At 37.4% G+C, this 18,838-nt stretch overlaps 3 protein-coding genes across 6 annotated transcripts in view; 1 reads left to right on the forward strand and 2 right to left on the reverse strand.

Moving 5' to 3' along the window:
* Positions 1-2: 2 nt before the first annotated feature.
* On the reverse strand, positions 3-13,773 carry PMS2 (PMS1 homolog 2, mismatch repair system component). Of its 4 annotated transcripts, none has more exons than XM_026082930.1 (15): positions 13,677-13,771; positions 13,198-13,337; positions 12,521-12,607; positions 11,261-11,363; positions 10,340-10,526; positions 9,670-9,837; positions 8,089-8,186; positions 7,203-7,302; positions 6,824-6,908; positions 6,143-6,295; positions 3,798-4,701; positions 2,765-2,932; positions 2,130-2,230; positions 1,000-1,169; positions 3-612 (listed from the first exon to the last, which is right to left on the reverse strand). In XM_026082930.1, exons 1-15 carry the CDS (start codon positions 13,706-13,708, stop codon positions 469-471), a joined length of 2,640 nt encoding a protein of 879 aa, XP_025938715.1. In that variant the 5' UTR covers positions 13,709-13,771; the 3' UTR covers positions 3-468. The 4 variants fall into 4 exon arrangements, with proteins under 4 accessions (XP_025938715.1, XP_025938716.1, XP_025938717.1 ...); XM_026082931.1 differs by having other exon boundaries at positions 4-612; positions 10,340-10,523; XM_026082932.1 differs by lacking the exons at positions 13,198-13,337; positions 13,677-13,771 and adding an exon at positions 11,685-11,893 and having other exon boundaries at positions 5-612; positions 12,521-12,608.
* Positions 13,774-14,066: 293 nt separating this feature from the next.
* On the forward strand, positions 14,067-18,092 carry AIMP2 (aminoacyl tRNA synthetase complex interacting multifunctional protein 2). Its single transcript, XM_026082935.1, has 4 exons — positions 14,067-14,235; positions 16,068-16,271; positions 16,759-16,990; positions 17,569-18,092. The coding sequence occupies exons 1-4, from the start codon at positions 14,107-14,109 to the stop codon at positions 17,952-17,954; spliced, it is 951 nt and encodes a 316-aa protein (XP_025938720.1). The 5' UTR covers positions 14,067-14,106; the 3' UTR covers positions 17,955-18,092.
* Positions 18,093-18,353: 261 nt separating this feature from the next.
* Positions 18,354-18,838, reverse strand: part of EIF2AK1 (eukaryotic translation initiation factor 2 alpha kinase 1) — a 20,668-nt gene continuing 20,183 nt past the window's right edge. Inside the window, exon 16 of the mRNA XM_026082934.1 lies at positions 18,354-18,563. Within this exon, the coding sequence (XP_025938719.1) occupies positions 18,441-18,563 (123 nt within the window). The 3' untranslated portion in view covers positions 18,354-18,440. The remainder of the gene's footprint in view (positions 18,564-18,838) is intronic.

Raw genomic sequence — 18,838 nt, forward strand, 5'->3', positions numbered from 1 at the left:
AAAATCACTACTTTCACTTGTATACAATTTACACTGTCTTCAAAAAGATTGTATTCAGGGTGTATAACCACAGAAAGTTAGTGTCTGCTTCATGGCGTTACTAAAGACTTCTACACTCACATTTCACTTAGTTTTAGGAATCAGTGTATTTGCTACAAATGAGGTTCACCTAGTCTTGATCTTTATATATAAAGATTTATTTAAAAAATATCTTGATTGCAAAATAATTAATACACAAGGTAAACCACAATAAAAGAAATGTTATTTACACATAAATTCCAGTATGTCCAAATTGTTGGCTTGATAGAAATAACAGTGAAAGCTTGCTGAATGCCTTCAACTGTTACCATCTTCAAATACAAAAAATAGCGGCTAAAATTTTTTAGTCAATGTAAGACAGTCATGATAAAAGCTCAAAGTATTGCCAAGCAATTAAAATTGAAAGTGTTAATAAGCACAAACTGACTGTTATTCTGGTGAAATCAAATCTAGACTGGCTATGTGTCTCATTGTAGGCCTTCCGTGGGGGCAGTTCCAGGGATGTTCGATCTCACCCATATGGGTGACCAGTTTCCTCATCTCCTGTATATTCAGTGCAGTTCCAATCATCACCTGCAAATAAAGACAAAAAAAACAAAGATTATTTTCTTTCCCCATTTTGACATCTGTTGCACAGACAGGAGCTATACTTCAACTACTACAGCCAATAAATAATGTGCAAGGCATTGAAAGTGGAAAGACCTACAAGATGATCAGAAGACAAAATACAAATAGTTACGTTTGTAAGTGCACCTGTTTGAAACAAATATGATAAAAACTACCAGAAATTGTCCCCAATTTATATTAGACAAAAACACAAGGAAGAAGATGAAGGATGTTAGCTGCCGACACCAAGCAGTAAACGTTTCCCCTGCAATATGTATATACAGATACAAGAACAAATAGTTCAATGGAATAGGCTATATTTATTTGAAAATAAACATTGAGCACAGTACTTACAGACTTTCTGCAAGCTCGAGAAGCAAACATCTGTCTGACCCTGGAGGGCCTACACATGACTCCAGGGCAGTCACTTAACATGAAAATCATTTCATCTATGTCTTGTGGACCAAAAGTCCAATTTTTGCTTGTTGGCAAGGAAAGCAATTTAACTCTTTGAGTTACAGGAGCTGAAAGATTAGTAAACAGAGAAAATAAGAAATGACCTTTTGTTTTGAGAGATAAATTGAGAAGCTACATTGATACATTATTAATGTGATCTGTGCACTTGCTAAGATTTAATTTATAGTCTTTTGATGGATGCTATAAACTAACCAAAATGTTAACTGTGGCAGATATCCATTTGTTTCTGACAACATTAACAAGAAATTACTTGCAAACTTAAAAGCAGATTGATTCAACTTTTGACAAACTGTTCAATTTCAAAGAGTTAAAGATATTTTGAGGTTACGTTGACAACAACAAAAAATCCTAATTATTTTGTAAAGAGCTTGACACTTAATAACATTTTAGGCAAAAAAAGTAGAGATTCTGAAATTAAAAAGTAATATGGAAAAATCCATAGTGACTTCCAAATGCCAAAGCAATAACACACAACACTTTCACAATCCTTTCCTATAAAGCTCTGTGGGTTAAACAAGTATTGTTCTTGCTTTGTAAGAGACACAATGAGGAGCTTTCGGGTTATGCAATTTGCTCAAGAGTACATAGTAAATCAATGCTAAAGCCATAAAGAAAGCTAAAGGACATTATTTATTATCTATTAGTTTAAAATTACTAGATCTATCATTTGCTTACCTCTAATCCTGCTGGGACCAGCAAGTGTTTTACTAACACAGCAAAAAGACTTTAATGTAATATATCCAGAAAATACTATTGAGTCGTATAGTGATCCAAAGTGTCTACATCAACTTCGTTAGTCAAACTGGTTTGATATAAATTCTTAGTTTACAATGTTCTGTTAATAGTGTAACAGGTCAAAAAAAATCATAAGTTCACTTAAACTTACGTACTATATTAAATGCATATTACTTCAAAATTTCTGAGAACTACCATAAGGAATTTTTACATGAGATAGAGGAGGAAACCTATGGACTTTCTTATTTCCAGTAGTTCTGATCCAAACTCACCATTTTCATTTATGACAAAATCAAACCCATTTTTTCTGAATATTTCCAGGTTTTCAATCAATACAGTTTCATTTACAGCAGTTAAATTAAGATTTTGAGGCCTAAAAGAGGGAGGAAAAAATATGCTATTGCACAGGTACATAGTACATAACACTTAAGCTAGGTATCAGAAGCAATCTAGCAACAGTAATACAGAGCTCTCTGTGGGAACATTTCATTTCATTCATTGTGAAAAACAAACACATACTCACTACTAAACAAATCACTTGGCTTCTGAGTGATACTCAGCAGAGTAAACAGCACTCCCTGCTGCCACAGCTGTCTCCAATCTATATATAGTTTGTCTCCAAACTATGCTTTTCCATGCTTAACAAATTGCAATTAACATAAAAACCCCACATGAAATCTGTTTGATGACTGACTTCTTGCATAGCTATGACTATAGCTCTGTAATTTATCTATGACTTATGTGAAGGTTGACTCTTAGAAACATTATGTATAGGACAAATACAAGATTTTTTTATATATATTTAAGTGTTTTGAATGTGTGAAGTACTACATAATCAAAACCATCTTTCTGAAACATTGAATTAAACTTAGAAAGTTATTATTGTTGACACACTGAAAATACTTACACAATCAGCTTCTGACCTTGGAGAACAGTGTGTTGTTGTAACATCTCAAAGTTGTATTTCTCATCAGTAGCATGTTGGTCAATTATGAAAAGATCAGAATTCAACTTTGCTATTATAAACCCTAAGTTGAATTGGCCAATGATCTCCATTTTTGCAAACATTTCTTTACTGTATATAGAAAATACAAACAGATTACAAGTTACACTTCATGAGTTGCCATATTAGACAGTATAAGACTTTCAAACATCTTTCCCTCCCCTGCTGAGAAGACTTTGTATAAAAGAGAAAGCACTCCTTTAAGCAGGATATGAACATGAAAAAGAACAGTCAGCACCAGATTCCAGATCACTGGTGATGCTGTTTCTGACTGAACAGAACCCATCACAGAGACAGGACTTGTTCAGCATTCTCTCATTTTTCACACAGCCACTGGAGATGATAAAATTAGGAATGGGCAACAAGGCAATAGTCCAAATGAATAGAGCTGAAGGCAGCATCATGGTTTTAAATTAAGGCAGCTGACATGCTTTCTTTCTGCAAAAAAGCGCCTTTCATAGCACTCATTTTATTATCAAGATTCATGAGTCATACACCTTTACTGTCCACTGACCATCTGAATGTAATGTATTTTCACAGCCACATCTCAGCAAATTTCAATTTCACACAAGGGAGAAATATGAGTTATTGAATCTATTCAGCATCTTCTTATCTGTCATGAAATTTGGTGTTTCTCTGACCACACGCCATATTACAAGTGTTAACTAAAGCAAATCTATGATGTTTGGGGCCTTCTTTTTATTGTCTTTTTTCACATTCTGTTTGCACTTAGTTCAATCAGCTGCAGACCTCTGTCAGGTGAAAGAACTTGCCAAAATGACATTTTAATGGTATATATTACATAAAAGATGTATCCAAAATTAACAAGTAGACATAAGCCTTTCCTCCCCACCACCTCAAGACAGTTCATATATTTTTCTCAACTATTTTTAGTAAATGGTTGCTTAATGTAACAAGTTAAGAAGGTGAAAAATACCTGATCTCTTTTCTTAATTCATCTTCTGCTACTTTATTTTCTCCAGGACTAATTTTTGCTTTAAATCTTCTATAATTCCGTGTTTCTGTCCTTTTCTGTTGCTGCCATATTACCTTTTTTACCTTTTCTGCTAAAACCTTCATAGAGAATTCAAGTGATACAGTTTTCTTTTTAACTTCTACCAGTGCATCAACACTTGCCACATAGTTCTTAGTATTCTTCTCTTCAGGACATGTATCTGCCTTTAAATCATCTGCTCCACTTTTAAAACACTTTTTGCTTGGGGAAGAACTACTGGCTACTTGAGATAACTTATTTGGATTATTCCAGTCATTCACTCGGTTTAACTCATGCACAGTGCCCAAGAACTGCACATCACATTCCAGTGATTTCTCACTCTGTCCAGCAGTTTCAAGACATTCATTTTGAAGCTCCTCTTTTGAGTCACAGAATTCTTCTTCAGGAGAATTAGCTACTCTTTCACTGCTGATGCAGCTCCCAGCTTCTGGCATATTATACCCAACATCTGATTCAGCAGAGGTGCTACAGAACCCAGAATCTGTATTATCTTCTAACTTTCTCAAATATCTGCTTGTAACCGACATCTTTGACTCCATTTCACAACAGCTCTCAGATTCCTCACTCAAGACAGCCTTCGGAGTGTTTACAGGACTCAAAGTGGTATCAAATGACGGAAGTTGCCTGGGGGAGCTGTGCTGCCGTTTTACCTTTTTAGGGCTTTGAAAATTACTCTCTGTCATTTGATGGAGAGAGAACGACTCCCTTAATCTGGCTAGAGTCATTATTCTGTTTCCTTCACTACTTGGATTTTGAGTTTCAGAGTCAGGCAGCATTTCTACCTGAGGCTCTTCTGTCTCTTCAGGAAGAGTCCTCTTCAAGTTGCCTAATAAAAACAGAATGAAGGATATTTTAAGATTTTAACTTAAGTATAACTGGAAAAATTTTTTAATTGAATGGTGTGTTTTTGTAAAGGGAACAAGAGGAGATGTAGAAAAATAATCAACTCCTCAAATGGGCCCTTTAGCTTCAGACCACGACTAAAGTGTGGAACTGAAATACATTACTATCTGATGGATAAGCAGTTACATCTTTAAGAAAGTAAAATAAAAAAAATCAGTTTCTACTGTCAAACAGGCAACTAACCTCTTAGCAACTAAAACTACTAAAGTTGTGATTGTTGTTATGGTATTTGTGTGAATTTGAAGCCTCATTTTTGGAAAAAAAGTCTCATTTTATTTGCTGGAAAAGCAATAAATCCAATCAGAACTCTTAATTATATTTTCAAAAGAATTTAATGATGAAATGACAATGAAAGGAAAATTGCTCTTATGCTTTAATGGTCACTGTAAAAGTCCACTGGAAAGGAATCAAAGAGCTGGCACAACTGATACCTGTGGTACATGTGATTTGTAGATAATTTGGCAACTTCAGTTGCAGACTGTCAATCCAACACTTAATTTTACTAAAGGCAAATTAAAAGTAATAGTAAGAATCAGGCTACACTGATTTTATACATCATCAGTAGAAGAGGAAACTAGAGAGACCTTTGTTCAAAGAAAAACGGGATGAGGATGATGGGTTATTACAAAGTATCATATACATCTTGGAAAATAATACACTGATGTGAGAATCAGCAATTTCTGTAGTTAGCATAAAACAATGAAACTTGAAAAATGAAGAAGAAACTTGTACTTAGAAATCTTAAGTTTTATTTGTTCTATTGATGAGACTTTAACCATTCTGCCAGAAGGGCATTTAAATAAACAATGTTTGTCCAATATTCCTCACCCTAGCTTTCTCAGTCAGCTCATGAGCTCTTAGTAAGCATCCTGACATCCTCCACCACACAAGGACATCCTTTTAAAAAAAACCAAGTCAAGTATGACATTCCAGATACTTCTATGGCTAAAAATAGAACACAGCAACAGTGTGGGGGGACAGGGGAAAATACTGTTTACAACTCTCCGCTCCCTCCTCTGAAACACCGATCTTTTCCCAATATCTTGGGAAGAATCTCTTTTCTAAACATTATCAATCAATTTTGTGTTAACTTTTCCCCCTAAATTTCACTGTAAATCACTTAATAACTTAGGGTCCTCTATTATTATTTAACGCTGATAATAACATTACAACCAGCATGTAAGCAACACATGAGAAATCTGCCTTGACAGAGGACAGATGACTAACAGCCAGACATTTTTGTCATTTCTTCATGTGTTTTTAAAACACATTTTTCCATTCTGAATTCTCTAGCATATACCATACAAAAAACAAAACAAAACAAACAAACAAAAAAAAACTTTCACATTTTGCATTAATCCCACCTGCAATGTCCAGAAGTTTCTGATTGACATTCAGCTTGTTAACATCGCTACCAAACATCTCTATCAGAGAAGTTTTTAAAATTGCTAATAGAAGTTTCTCCTCCTGCAGTAAAATTTGCCTTTTGTCTGGAGTTACATTGATGTCAACACACTCTAAAATCAAAAGAAAAACCATCTACATTAGAGACTACATTTATATATATATAAATATATATTTTTATATATATATAAAATATATAATAATATATATTTGCTTCTTCCACCCTTGGATCAGCTTTTTCTGCTCATTCGCCCTCCATTTTTATCTCACAGGATTAAAAACAAAGCCATAGTTAACTTTCATAGTATGTCTGCATATTCAACGTTCCAACAAACAAAAGAGAATTTAATTCTATGCAAAAACATGATTTTTCATTTTCCTGTATTTAAGCTAACCACAAGAATGTCTTTCTCACTACTTGAGATAAAGATTACTCCTGAGTATAGGAAAAGTGAAACCACAGCTAGAACCTGTTTCCCCATCACCAACTGTAGATCAAAATAAATAAATAATTACCTTGCAATAAGTAAGCATTCATATAAATAAAGGTTGCAATATTCTCAAGAATACCTTTAATATCAATATTACCCATACTAAGTTTTAGCCTTTACAGAAGTTATTAAAGATTATTCACAACTCACCAGAATCCACACAAATGTTAAGAACAATAAATGGATACTGGTGCTTATTGTATAAGTGATAAATTTCATTCACGAGCTTGGCAACCTGTAGAGAAAGTGGGAATAAATGAATACATACATACATACATACATACAAGCTACTATCTTCTACTTCTCACCAGTATGTGTTATCTAACCCCCAATAAAACAACTAATTACTAAATCCTAATTTATATGATTCAGCTTTTGTTCACCCAGGTGGATCCAATGAAGACAAAAACTTTAAGTGACAGTAACTAGCAGCATCAAGCCAAAAACATGTACATCAGCTACTAATCCACTGATTTCTACAGGATATCAAACAGGTTAGTGCTGCTATTGTAAAATAAATAAATTGCACCTTTGCTGGATCGCACGGACGCTGGTTGATAAAGAAAAACTGTCTGTCTGTTGCACTCCTTCCAACACCATGATCACAACGAGAAACGAAGCCTGTGATACTGTTGAATAATAATATATACAGGTAAGACAAAATGGAGGAGGAAGGCAAAAGAAACTTTTCTGAGCAGAGTATATTTCAGGGACGAGTACTTTATAGGGGCTAAAAGCAACACTATTATACAGCATCAGCACGTATGCATATGTGTTTCCTATCCCAATTCCTGGGCTAACGAAGGCTAGGTGTTCAGCTCTAACAGGCCATCAAGCAGTAGGAAAAAAGAAGCTGTCTGATTTAAAAAGAAGCTGCATTCATAGTTTTCCTGCTCTAAAGAGGGGTTAGCTGTGAACTGACATTAAGTCAGATATTGATGCATTTATTTGCAAATCTCATGTATAGTGAGTTTAAAGAAAAAAAAAAAGGACACACTAAGTAAGAAAATAAAAGGTATTTACACAAACTGATTCACATTTATCTCATATCATTTCCCAATAACACAACTGAAGAAATACAGGTATAAACTAAGGATTCATTCATACATTATGATTACTGAGAGCACTAATAGAGGTGACTAACTCAACAGAAGATTACAGGAAGCTAAAACTAGCTAGGACGTACAGAATACCAGTTCTGCTATTCCTTCTCATCTGACTAGCAACATTTTAGTCCTGAAATGATTTTTTTATTTCCCCAAGTAATATTCTTTCCCAAACTGCATACTAATTATCCATTATGCTGTTCTCCATTATTTTTATCACTACTAACCACCATACTTTTCATATTTTTTTTAGATTTTGAGTTATGTTAAAATGCCACTGGCAACCATGGTTTGTACCTTTCTAATTACCTATAAAAATTTTGTGGCATGTCAGTAGTGTCGAGTCCATATTCTTCACAAACAGTTTCATTAGGAGGTAGCTGAACAAAGGGAATGAGGCTCTGCAACTGAAAAAAACCAACCCCACAACATTAATAGTCACTCCAACTAATACAAGAAGATTAGAATCAGGTACATTGAAACAATAAGCTTTCCATTTATTGTTGTCCATGGTTCAAATTTTATTCACCCACAGTGAAGTTATTACACATTTATATATTTTTTCTATGCTGTATTATCTTTTAAAATAATAGGATATATCAGTATTTATTTATTAAGTTAGCTGAGTAAATCAAATTACCCAATACTCAAATCTAACCTGCTAGAAGACAGTTACCCTGCTGAAGAGCCTCCACAGAAACAAAGAGGCATTAATGAATGCCTCTTCTCATCCTTTGATATCACATCTTCAGTCTTAATTATTTCACACAAACCCTTATTTTAAAATGTACTTAGACAGAAAAATTAGATGATTGATTCAGTTTGGACTCTCCAGCTACATATGACCTAATCAAGTTTTATGCAATACCAAAAGGCAAGAAGAATGATACAAGTTTATTTTGAAATAATGTTAATACTATTAGTAAAGATATGCTATTTGAATTACAAGTTATCCAAGCACAGATATATTTACTGTATTTTTCTAATTACACCAGTATTAATTTTTCTGTCATTAGAGCACCTTCTACTGGTTTGGCAAGTATTTGCTATTATATAAACAGGGCTTAAACTAAATATTTTATTCAGATAAGCCTGAATTTTCAGCAATGCTTGTCACTGCTAGGCAATACAAAGCTGCATCTTCCATCTGGTCTTTCAGCCACAGCACGAGCAGGCTTTGAAATCACTGCATGGGCACTGTGAAGGGAGGAACTTCTTATCAGCAACCAGCAGGCAGCCATCAACCACCCAACATGCCTGATGGCTGTACTATACAGCTGTAGGAAGGCTGTTTTTATTGCTCTTACTCCTATGCATTCTTCTAGAGAATAACAATTACTTTTACAGCTATTATTTAGAAAGTATCACAGTTCCAAGGGCTGACTGCAATTCCCATTTAAAGGTTAACCAGAACACTGAAGGAACTTAGTTTCACAGGAAAGGGCTGCAAAAGCCAGAAACCTCTGTTTTCTCTCCCCTAATTAAGACTTTTGCATCACAACATTTTTAGGATTTTTTTTTATTGTTTTTGTGACAAACAGACTGTGCCCATACTGATTTTCAAAAGCACAGATCAAGGACCTTCACTTCTCAAAGACCGCAATAAGAATTTATAAAACTGGCTTCAGAGAGATATGAAGCATTAACCCTATCTCTTGTATCATTTCTCTTCCATTAAAACATGTTTCCCCTAAGCAGATTCAGAAACTTCAGGGGAACACATAGACTCTACACTGTCTCTCCTTTTTCAGCCTGTAGGGTGTGCTGGAACACAACACATGCTCCATCCTCTTCTGCTTTTAACAGTTTCCTGCACCCTCTCTATTTAACTAGATCTTAAAAATACTTCCCTCCAGCTACATTATCTCTGTTTTCAATAGCAAGTAATACCTGTTTTTGCCCAAATACTGCTCCAATGTTTTCCTTTAAGTTAGGACTTCCAGTAGTGGATACCACAGAGCTTTTTTTCCCTTGGCCAACTTGATTTGTGCAGTTAATGCGAACTCCTTTTGAAACAATGCAGTATGCTTGCAATATCTGGACCATTTTTGCATATTCCTATCAAAGAAACAAAAACGTTCACATTTATATGAAATGTCTCTTAGAAAACTTTGTGTTGCATGAAAATACAGAATGTCCTGCTCAGACTTTTTTTTTTTTTAATCTCCAAAAAGGGGGCCATCTTTTCAAAACCTTTACAAACCATATTAAAAAAAATTGTATGTGAAAAAGTGTCTTTAAAAACAAAAAACTTATTTACAAGATTAATATTAAAGCAGTTTAAAACACAACATTCCCCAATTTAAGAATGTGCAAAGGTGATCATGATCTTGAATCTTTTCAAGATTTGAAACTGCACCTCTAAATCAGATCATTTGCAAAATGGAAAAGGAAAGCATATGGGAACACTGTGTTTTTATTTTACAAAGCTACAAAACAGGCATGAAATAGTCTGACATAAAAATATTATCAATGTATTCTACAGAGAACAGTGTATCATTCAGTAATGAAATAATCTGGGATATCACACTCCTTTAAAATAATTTCTGATCTAACCTACCTTTTTAATGTTTCTTTGAAATTCCTTATGCCGCACTGGCAAAGTATAGAATAACTGTTGTACGCTAACAGTTGTTCCTTGTTGTCGTGGATAAGGAGTTTTCTGAGTAATTTTACCATTATGATCAAATACCAAACGAGTTCCAACCTTTGCAGACTTATGACAGGTAAAAATGGTAACATCACTGCTGGAGGGAAAAGAGGCAACAGAATTACTCACTGAACATTGGGTCACGGGGAGTGGAAAAGAAAATATAATCAGGCATAGAAATTACACCAGTACTATGCATCTTTAATTAAAGCTAATTCTTCACCCCAAAGATACACTACTCTTCAGATATGTTTTTAGGTAACAGTCTTTTTAATTTTCCTAGCTAAAATGGAAAAAAATCAATTTAAAATCTATACAAGTCTCCTTCATTTTTTCTGATATAAAAAGCAACATTAAAGTCTGGCTTTGTTTGGACACTACATTCTTCATATTAATACATTACACTAGAATTTTCTTGATGCACAGGACTGTACAAAAGCCATACTATTTCAAATGTACAGTTTGGGTGGAAGGATATTAAATACAGTTTTAATGAGTTACAAACTAGTAAACAGCACTTAGGTGTTACAGTGCTTTACATCTGAGGATCAGAGACTTTTGCATGTACAACAGTTCCATTCTATAGAGACTTACATATAAAAGTAATGCTGGATTTCATGTATAAAAGGACCAGTCAGATGCTTAGAATTGTGGCATAATTTACACTGGAAAGGACATCAGGACTTCATGCAACCTACTACTCAAAAGAGAGCTAACAAAGAAATGGAAGTTTCCAAAGCCTCATTTTATCACAAATGGTAAACTGAAAAGTTGGCTTCAGTTATTTCTGTGCTTATAGTAACTTTCTACTAGTAAGTTTAATACTATTACCTTAATGCACACAGTGAACTCAGAGCTTCACCTCGAAACCCAAATGTTTCAACATGTATTAGATCGGAAAAGTCTTGTATCTTTGATGTATAATGTTTCAGAGCTGGAAAAAGATATTTAAAATATAGAATTTCACTTCTGTCTACAATGACACTGATTTATGCAAGTAGATTTGGTATGCATCTCAAAGAGCAAAAAACTTCTGTATGACTCACTGTATTTTACATAATTGTCAGAGACAAAATAACTAAATATTTAGTGTTTCCTTTCCCTCTTTTCCTATATGCGAGGCCTCTTTAAAATTCACAGATAGACCTGTTATTCCATACTTACACCAGAAATTAGCAAAACAGAGTATTATGGGAATTGGCATTACAACCTGCCTTAGAGCAGTATACAGTAGCTGCCCCAGACAGTGATGTACCTGTCACAGATGTTGCCATGCAAGAAAACAACTGCAGTCTCCTGCTGCGCATGGTGTACAGCAGACAGGTGTAAGTGTATTCCACCATGTTCACAGTTAACAAGGACTCATTTGACACCATCAGCACAGCGCTAGTCGCCAGGCTCCGCGGGTGCCTCAGCACAGCGCGGTCACAGAGCTAGTAACAGCGTCCCTGAACTCGCACTGTGCTGGAACACAGAGACAATGAGTTTATCACATACCACATAAACACCGTGACCACATAAAGTTATAGAATAAGTAAGCTACGGTGAAATGAACCCTAATCATTAAATGAAAAAAGAAACATAGGTATTTTTGTTGCAATGGCTGGTTACATCTATCATACAGCATTGGTTCTGCTCCCAAATTTTGCACGACTTTAAGTGAGCAAATGGAAAATTTGCCAGTCAAGCATGCAATGCCAAATTCACTTTCAGCAAATATTCAAGCTTATAATACACTTCTCAAAATCAGTTACTTTCATAGTTTCACACCTTCAGTGATTAATTGACTGATAACCCAACATGAATGAATCTAAATGAACATTTAGAATCTTCTCTTCCAAAATTATGGTTATTCTTCGTTCCACTTAAATACGCAATCAAATCAAAGACTACTTCTAAGCTACAAGTACTGTGACCACACAAGCACTACAAAAGTCAAGTCTAGTTTTGCCCAAGTCATGCTGGTGTTTTTGTCATTATATAAAGGTCAAGTATCTATTAAAAATGATTAAACTTAGGAAGTTTGTAAAAAAGAATATGTGAATACTTTCAGAATGTCCAAATGCAAATTATGAAAAAGGTTCAACTTACTCAAGCCTTCAAAGTTTTCCTCTTCCACTCCACTTCCATTATCTGAAACTTCTATCAGTTCTGCTCCATAATCTTTAAGTTTTATATCTACAAATTGTATTAATAAAAAGTCTTTTAATTCTGTATGTTCATCAACAACATTCAGTATTAAGTTTGCAATTCAAATAACTTTATGGAACAACTGCTTTCCATACCAAGCTTGAACACAAAAGCTTTTTCCCAAGTTAGGGCAACCTAACACAAATCAGCCTGCGCTTTCAGATAATTGGGCTTCATTGTATTTTTGCCTTGAAGAAAGTTTTCCAGTTATAATAGTTATCATCAGGGCAGCTCTGGAAACTAAAACCTTAGCTTGAGGCCAGTACTGGCGGTAGCCATGCCCAAACATCCTAGCTGTGTAGGCCACAAAACCCTTTTCCACCACTGAATTAGCTACAAATAAAGTAACACAGACAAGAATCACATGCTTTTATGAACTTATCTGGAGCCTGGGAATCTAAATGCTTTATTTACCTGAGCTGTAAAATCACAACAAACCTGCTTGGCCCAAATGCAAAGTATTTACACAGATTTGTTAATATGTGCCCCATACTTTAAAAATACGTATTTTCAAAAAATATATATTTTTAAGTATATCAAGGATCGTTCTGATGAAATTATGGTGAAAAGCAGCTTACCAACGTTGGTAGCTCCAGCATCCAGGCTGTTTTCCACCAACTCCTTCACGGCAGTACCTAGATTCAGGACCACCTGCCCCGAACAGATCTGATGAACGGACTTGCGGTCTATGGCCTTGATGGCTTTGGCAGGCTCCAAGCTTGGAAGAGGGGAGGGGAAGCAAAAAGCGAGGCGTAAGAAGCAGGCGGTCACGGCCCGCCACCCCTCGCTCGCCCCTTCCTCTCGACTGACTCCCGGGGGGGGGGGRGGGGAAGGGGCGCCTCCAAGAAGCCCCGCCGAGGGAGAGCCCAGAGCCCAGCGGCGGCCGGGACCGAGCCGGCGGCCGGGGCCCGGCGCGGCGCTGTGAAGCGAGGCCTGGGGCTTCTCGTGAGGAACGGCCGGGGGGTGGGGGGAGCCGCGACCCGCGCGGAGGAGCCCGAGGGGGGGCGGCCCCCCCCCCGCCGCCGCCGCCGCCGCCGCCGCAGCGAGGGGCGCTCACCAGGGCGCGGGCGCGGGAGCAGCCGCCTCCATGCGGCGCCCGGCGGGCCCAGCGCCTCCCCGGCGCCGCTCTCCTCTCAGACAGCCCTCTCCTGCAAGTCCCTCCCTCCCTCAGTCATTGGTCGCTGGAGAAAAGTGCCGACCAATCCTCAGCAAGCTTTCATCTTCACTGATCGCTAATGGCCTATAGGACTATCGACTCAGGACTAGGATTCGCACCTCTTGCCCTACGGGGATCCGCTTAATGAATCAAGGGTTCACGCTGGCCAATAGAAAGAAGACAAGGCGACGGTTAGGAGACACGGCTTTGGATTGGGTCGCCGGCGAGTCAGTCAGGAGCCGCGCTGCGCCGCGGCCCAATAGGGAGCGACCGGTGGGCGGGCCCTGTGGCTGGCAGGGCGGCGGGGGCGCCGCGGCGGGCCGCTGCCGCCATGCCCATGTACAAGGTGCGGCCCCTGCACGGGGCCCCCGGCGCGGTGCTGGCCGAGCAGCTGCCCGCCTGCATGTACCGGCTGCCCAACCTGCACCGCAGCCCGCCGCCCGCCGCGCCCCCGCACCAGGTAGGAGCCCCGGGCCCGCCGCAGCGCCCGCCTGCGGCCTAGGCCGGGGGACCGCGCTGCGGCCGCGCTCGCCCCTCGGTGCCGCTTGGGGAGGCTCGTGGCAGCCGCCGGCGAAGGGGCCCGCGCTCGCCGCTTCCTCCGCGCACCCGCTCGTTAGTGGCTCGCTTAGAGGCTAAATAACCTCAGTTCTTCCTGGTTTTTCTTAGCATTACTTTAAAGCATTCTGTAACTGCCATTTCGCTTCTCTGGACCGTGACTCTCTCTCTACATATATGTAAATATAAATTATATATATATACACACACACACACACACCTTTTCTTTTAAAGAGGCCATAGGTGGAGGCCCGCGCCCCGCTGAGGCCTCCCGAGCGGAGCAGTCGCTCGCCGCGTCCCGGCTGGCGTTGGCCCTTTCTGCTGCATCATCATTCCTCTGGCTCGGATTTACTTTGCTGCTTTTCTGCTGTTGAAATAGGGACTAGGCAGCTACGCACCTTCTGTCTGTAGCTTCAACTGCTCCTTTCGATTAAAAAAGAAAAAAAAAAGTCAAAAATGCAGAATAGTGCATTACGTTAATCTGCTTGACTTTAGCCTGTCACTCCGATGTCAGGAATGCTTTGAATTCTGTTTTCTCTCTTCCAGAGCGCCCCGGGCCCTTTTTGGCTTGATGCCATCCTGTGTTTTGAGTGTGTACTCGCTGTGCCATCATCCAAGTGGCCAGTGAAAACACCGAGTAGGACTAGGCTTGGGGCAGGACTTCACAGGAACGCTTACTGTGATGACCTCCCATCGCAACAGCAAAATGATAACCACCACTCTCCTTTGCGAGTGGTTTTTATTTCACGTAACTGTGTATTTGCCAAAGTGTTCACTTAGGAAGTGTTTCTCTATCTTATCTATGAGAATATTGCATAAGCTAATATCAGAATTTTGCTTAAGATATCTTATTTGTTACCTCTTTATCCATTAGACCAAAAAGAAGGAAGTTTGGTTGGGTTTCTTTCATGGCCTTACTTAGGATGCTTAGAAATTGATTAAAAGATTTTTCTTTAACTTTAGTATAAGTTCATGCACCTAAAACCTCCCACAGAAATATATTTTCCATCTTTTAATGAGGTATCATTGTAAAATAGGAGACTTAAGTGGAAAATTGAGATAACAAAAGGATACATTGGGATTAGCCTGTAACAATTATAGACAAAGCCACTCAAGGATGATAAAATTCAATTCTTTCCAGGAAACAATGCCCCAAAATTGATAGTTTTTTTTCTCTGAAAGTTTTATTCTCTGAAACAAAGAATGATTCTAAGGAGTAATCTCATACAATATACCACACATCTAAACTTGCAGATTTGACTTACATGAAATATCTGAGTTGCCAAAAGAGTTTGTGTTTTGCAGCTTCAACATACAGTCTTCCATTATTTGGGTTAAAGAGAGTTCTGACAAGCTAACTTAGCCTGTTAGTTTTTTTATTAGCTCTTCAGTGCTAACTTTAAATTTGTGTAGTTCTGTGTTGGTGGTCTGATTTTTATAAGTTTTGGAGTCACCTTTACGTGTAGCTAACAGTGGGGTTGTTTGTTTGTTTGTTTTAAGATAATTTAAGCAGGAAGATTTTGGAAGTTTGTTTAAATGAGCCATAACCTATCTTTCACCATGTTCACACTGAGAAAGAAGAGGGACAACTCACAGACATAAGACCATAATATCCCCTGACGTGGGCTTGTGATTTGAATAACATTTAAATTCTTTCAAAACTTACTGTCAAGTGAGCTGTGCACTATTTTGACATTGAGTTAACAGCAGAATGTGACTTTTTTTCCCCCCATATAGGAAGAAGTTGACCCATCGCTTCAAGCACTTGAATCTCGACAAGAAGAGATCCTAAAACGCTTGTATGAACTGAAGAGTGCTGTTGATGGTCTCTCAAAGATGATACAAACTCCAGATGCTGACTTTGATGTAACTAATATCATTCAAACTGATGAACATTCTCCTTTGACAGCAAATGCAGAATTAGATTCAATGCTTGGAAAGGTAAGTTTAGTTTAGCATATACATCAATAGATATCTTTTTGTCCTCCAATCTTCAGCGGTGAAAGGGTTGCATTAAAACGTGGGACACACAAACTCAATATACAAGTCTTCTTATATTCTTACAGATAACCTACAACTACTCTTTTATTTTGGGCATTCAGATTATAAATCCAAGATAGAGTAGCTAACTTTGAAATTATAACAGTTGATTTCTTGTTACTTACTGGAAATTTTTCTTTGACTTCAAATTGGATTAGACTTTAACCCAATCACATTCTATATTCTAAAATTATATTACTGTTGAAGAAGGAAGATGTTTAAGTAAATCTTAAATGTCAAAACTTGCATTGATTTTGAGTATCATTAGAATTTCAGATACACAGAGGCATTGTTTTATATACATTTTGGTGTGAAATAAAAAACCCAATTCTTGAATGTTTCATCTGTGTATTTGTTTTATTTGCTGAAAGTTTTACTTTGCTTGCAGGATTATGGTGCCCTGAAAGATATTGTAATCAATGCAAATCCTTCTCTACCTCCGTTGTCATTATTAGTACTACACAGTCTGCTTTGTGAACGCTATAAAATATTATCAGCTGTTCATACACACTCATCGGTGAAGAGTGTGCCAGAAAACCTCTTGAAATGCTTTGGTGAGCAGACTAAGCAGCAACCACGTCAAGAGTATCAGTTGGGCTTTACTCTCATTTGGAAGGATGGTAAGTATGAAGTTATCTTAGATTATAGATGAATACTTTAAAATAGTTAAGAAAATGAAACTTGTGATATAAAATCTTGACAAACAGATGCCTTAGTATTTTTTTGCTGACACATGATGAACGCATGCTATAGATATAACACTTTTGCTCTTCTTGCAAGCATGAACTTTAATTTTTATAGCTGTGAACAGTGGTGTGGATATAAAGGAAGAAGATTCTTGTTTATGGATCACTGCTCTTAAAATAAACATAGTATCTGAAAGATGGTTGCTTGGAAAATCACTTCTATACAAAAACCTGTGGGTACAGCTTCTGCAAATAACTGAGCTACAAGAATAGAAACTAGGTGGGAGTTTGGGCTGAAGTTTGCAAGAAATGAGCTTTTTGTAACAGGTGCTTGCCTTAGTCTCAGTTTTTAGACTAAGAAAACTGAGAACAGGTCATCAGGTTAATGACATTAATGATGTTGCTGGCATCACAAATGCATTGTTACGCTATCACTATTTCTGACTTCTCTACCATGCCGATTATGGCTTTGTGGTATCCATTGTTCTTAGTAATTTTTTTCTTAATTTCAGTTCTGAAGCCCCAGATGAAATTTAGCATTCAAACAATGTGCCCTATTGAAGGAGAGGGGAACATCGCTAGATTTCTCTTTTCCCTGCTTGGCCAGAAGTACAATGCAGTTACTTCAACTCTGATTGACAGTTGGGTTGATACAGCCATCTTCCAGCTAAAAGAAGGTAGCAATAAAGAAAAGGGAGCAGTCTTACGCTCTATGAATGCTGCCCTGGGCAAGACATCTTGGTTGGTGGGAAATGAACTCACCGTAGCAGACGTTGTCGCGTGGTGTGCGCTTCAGCAGACAGGTAGTGCCAATGCTGCTCCAGCCAATGTGCAAAAATGGATGAAGTCATGTGAGAACTTGGCACCTTTCAACTCTGTTATTAAGCTATTAAAGTAAGCATCTACTCTTTTTAATGGTGTTGTTTTAATATTATTCCACCTTGTGCCTGCTGTAGTGGGCTGAGTCCTTTCTGAGATGCATTCAAGTTCTTACAACTGGACAGAATTCTTAAACCAATAAAACATTACAATTGCCTTTTGAGTGTGATCTTCCTTTTTTGTAATTGAAGTGTGACAAACGTGCTTATATTAATGATTAAGAGGTATCTAAAGCAGTCCTATGCAAATAAAGTTGTATTTTGAACTTTTCCCTTACTGTAGTCTTCTCTGTAACTCAAAACCTTTGCTTATTTACACAAGTTCAATTTTACCAAAGTACAACATGACTCCTTTCTATTGACTGGAGACCTATGCCCTGAGACAAAAAGAATGTCTTTGAAGAACAGACAGGACAACATGCATTGGAATATTTTTATGTAAAAAAGTTTTATGTAATGTAATAATGTACAAGAGAGGTTACTTCCTCTTACACACTGACTGATACTTAAACTGGAGAACCAAGTCTGTCATGATTGTCTTGTTCTTCAGAAAGCAATCTTATTTTTTCCTTCAGTTTTTCAATTTCTTCCTCTTGCTGTCTCACCCTCTGCTGTAGATTACAAATAACCTGAAAGTGAAAGTCAGTTTACTTCATTTATATACAGACACAGATAAAGCCTTGTTAATAAAGCTGTGTGTATATTAGAGTGCAAACACCATTTGTTCTTCGGCACCACAGTTACTCCAGGTATCTGATGTTACAACATAATCCACAAACAAAAAAGTACAGCAAGGAAACTGAAAATCATAAAAAAAATCCTGCAAAGCTGACAAAAAGCTTCAAAAGCTTTTATGACAATGTGGAAAAAAAAAAAAAAAAAAAAAAAAAAAAAAAAAAAAAAA

This window comes from Apteryx rowi, unplaced genomic scaffold (assembly GCF_003343035.1).
Source record: "Apteryx rowi isolate R43461 unplaced genomic scaffold, aptRow1 scaffold_6, whole genome shotgun sequence".
NCBI classification, from domain to species: Eukaryota; Metazoa; Chordata; class Aves; order Apterygiformes; family Apterygidae; genus Apteryx; species Apteryx rowi.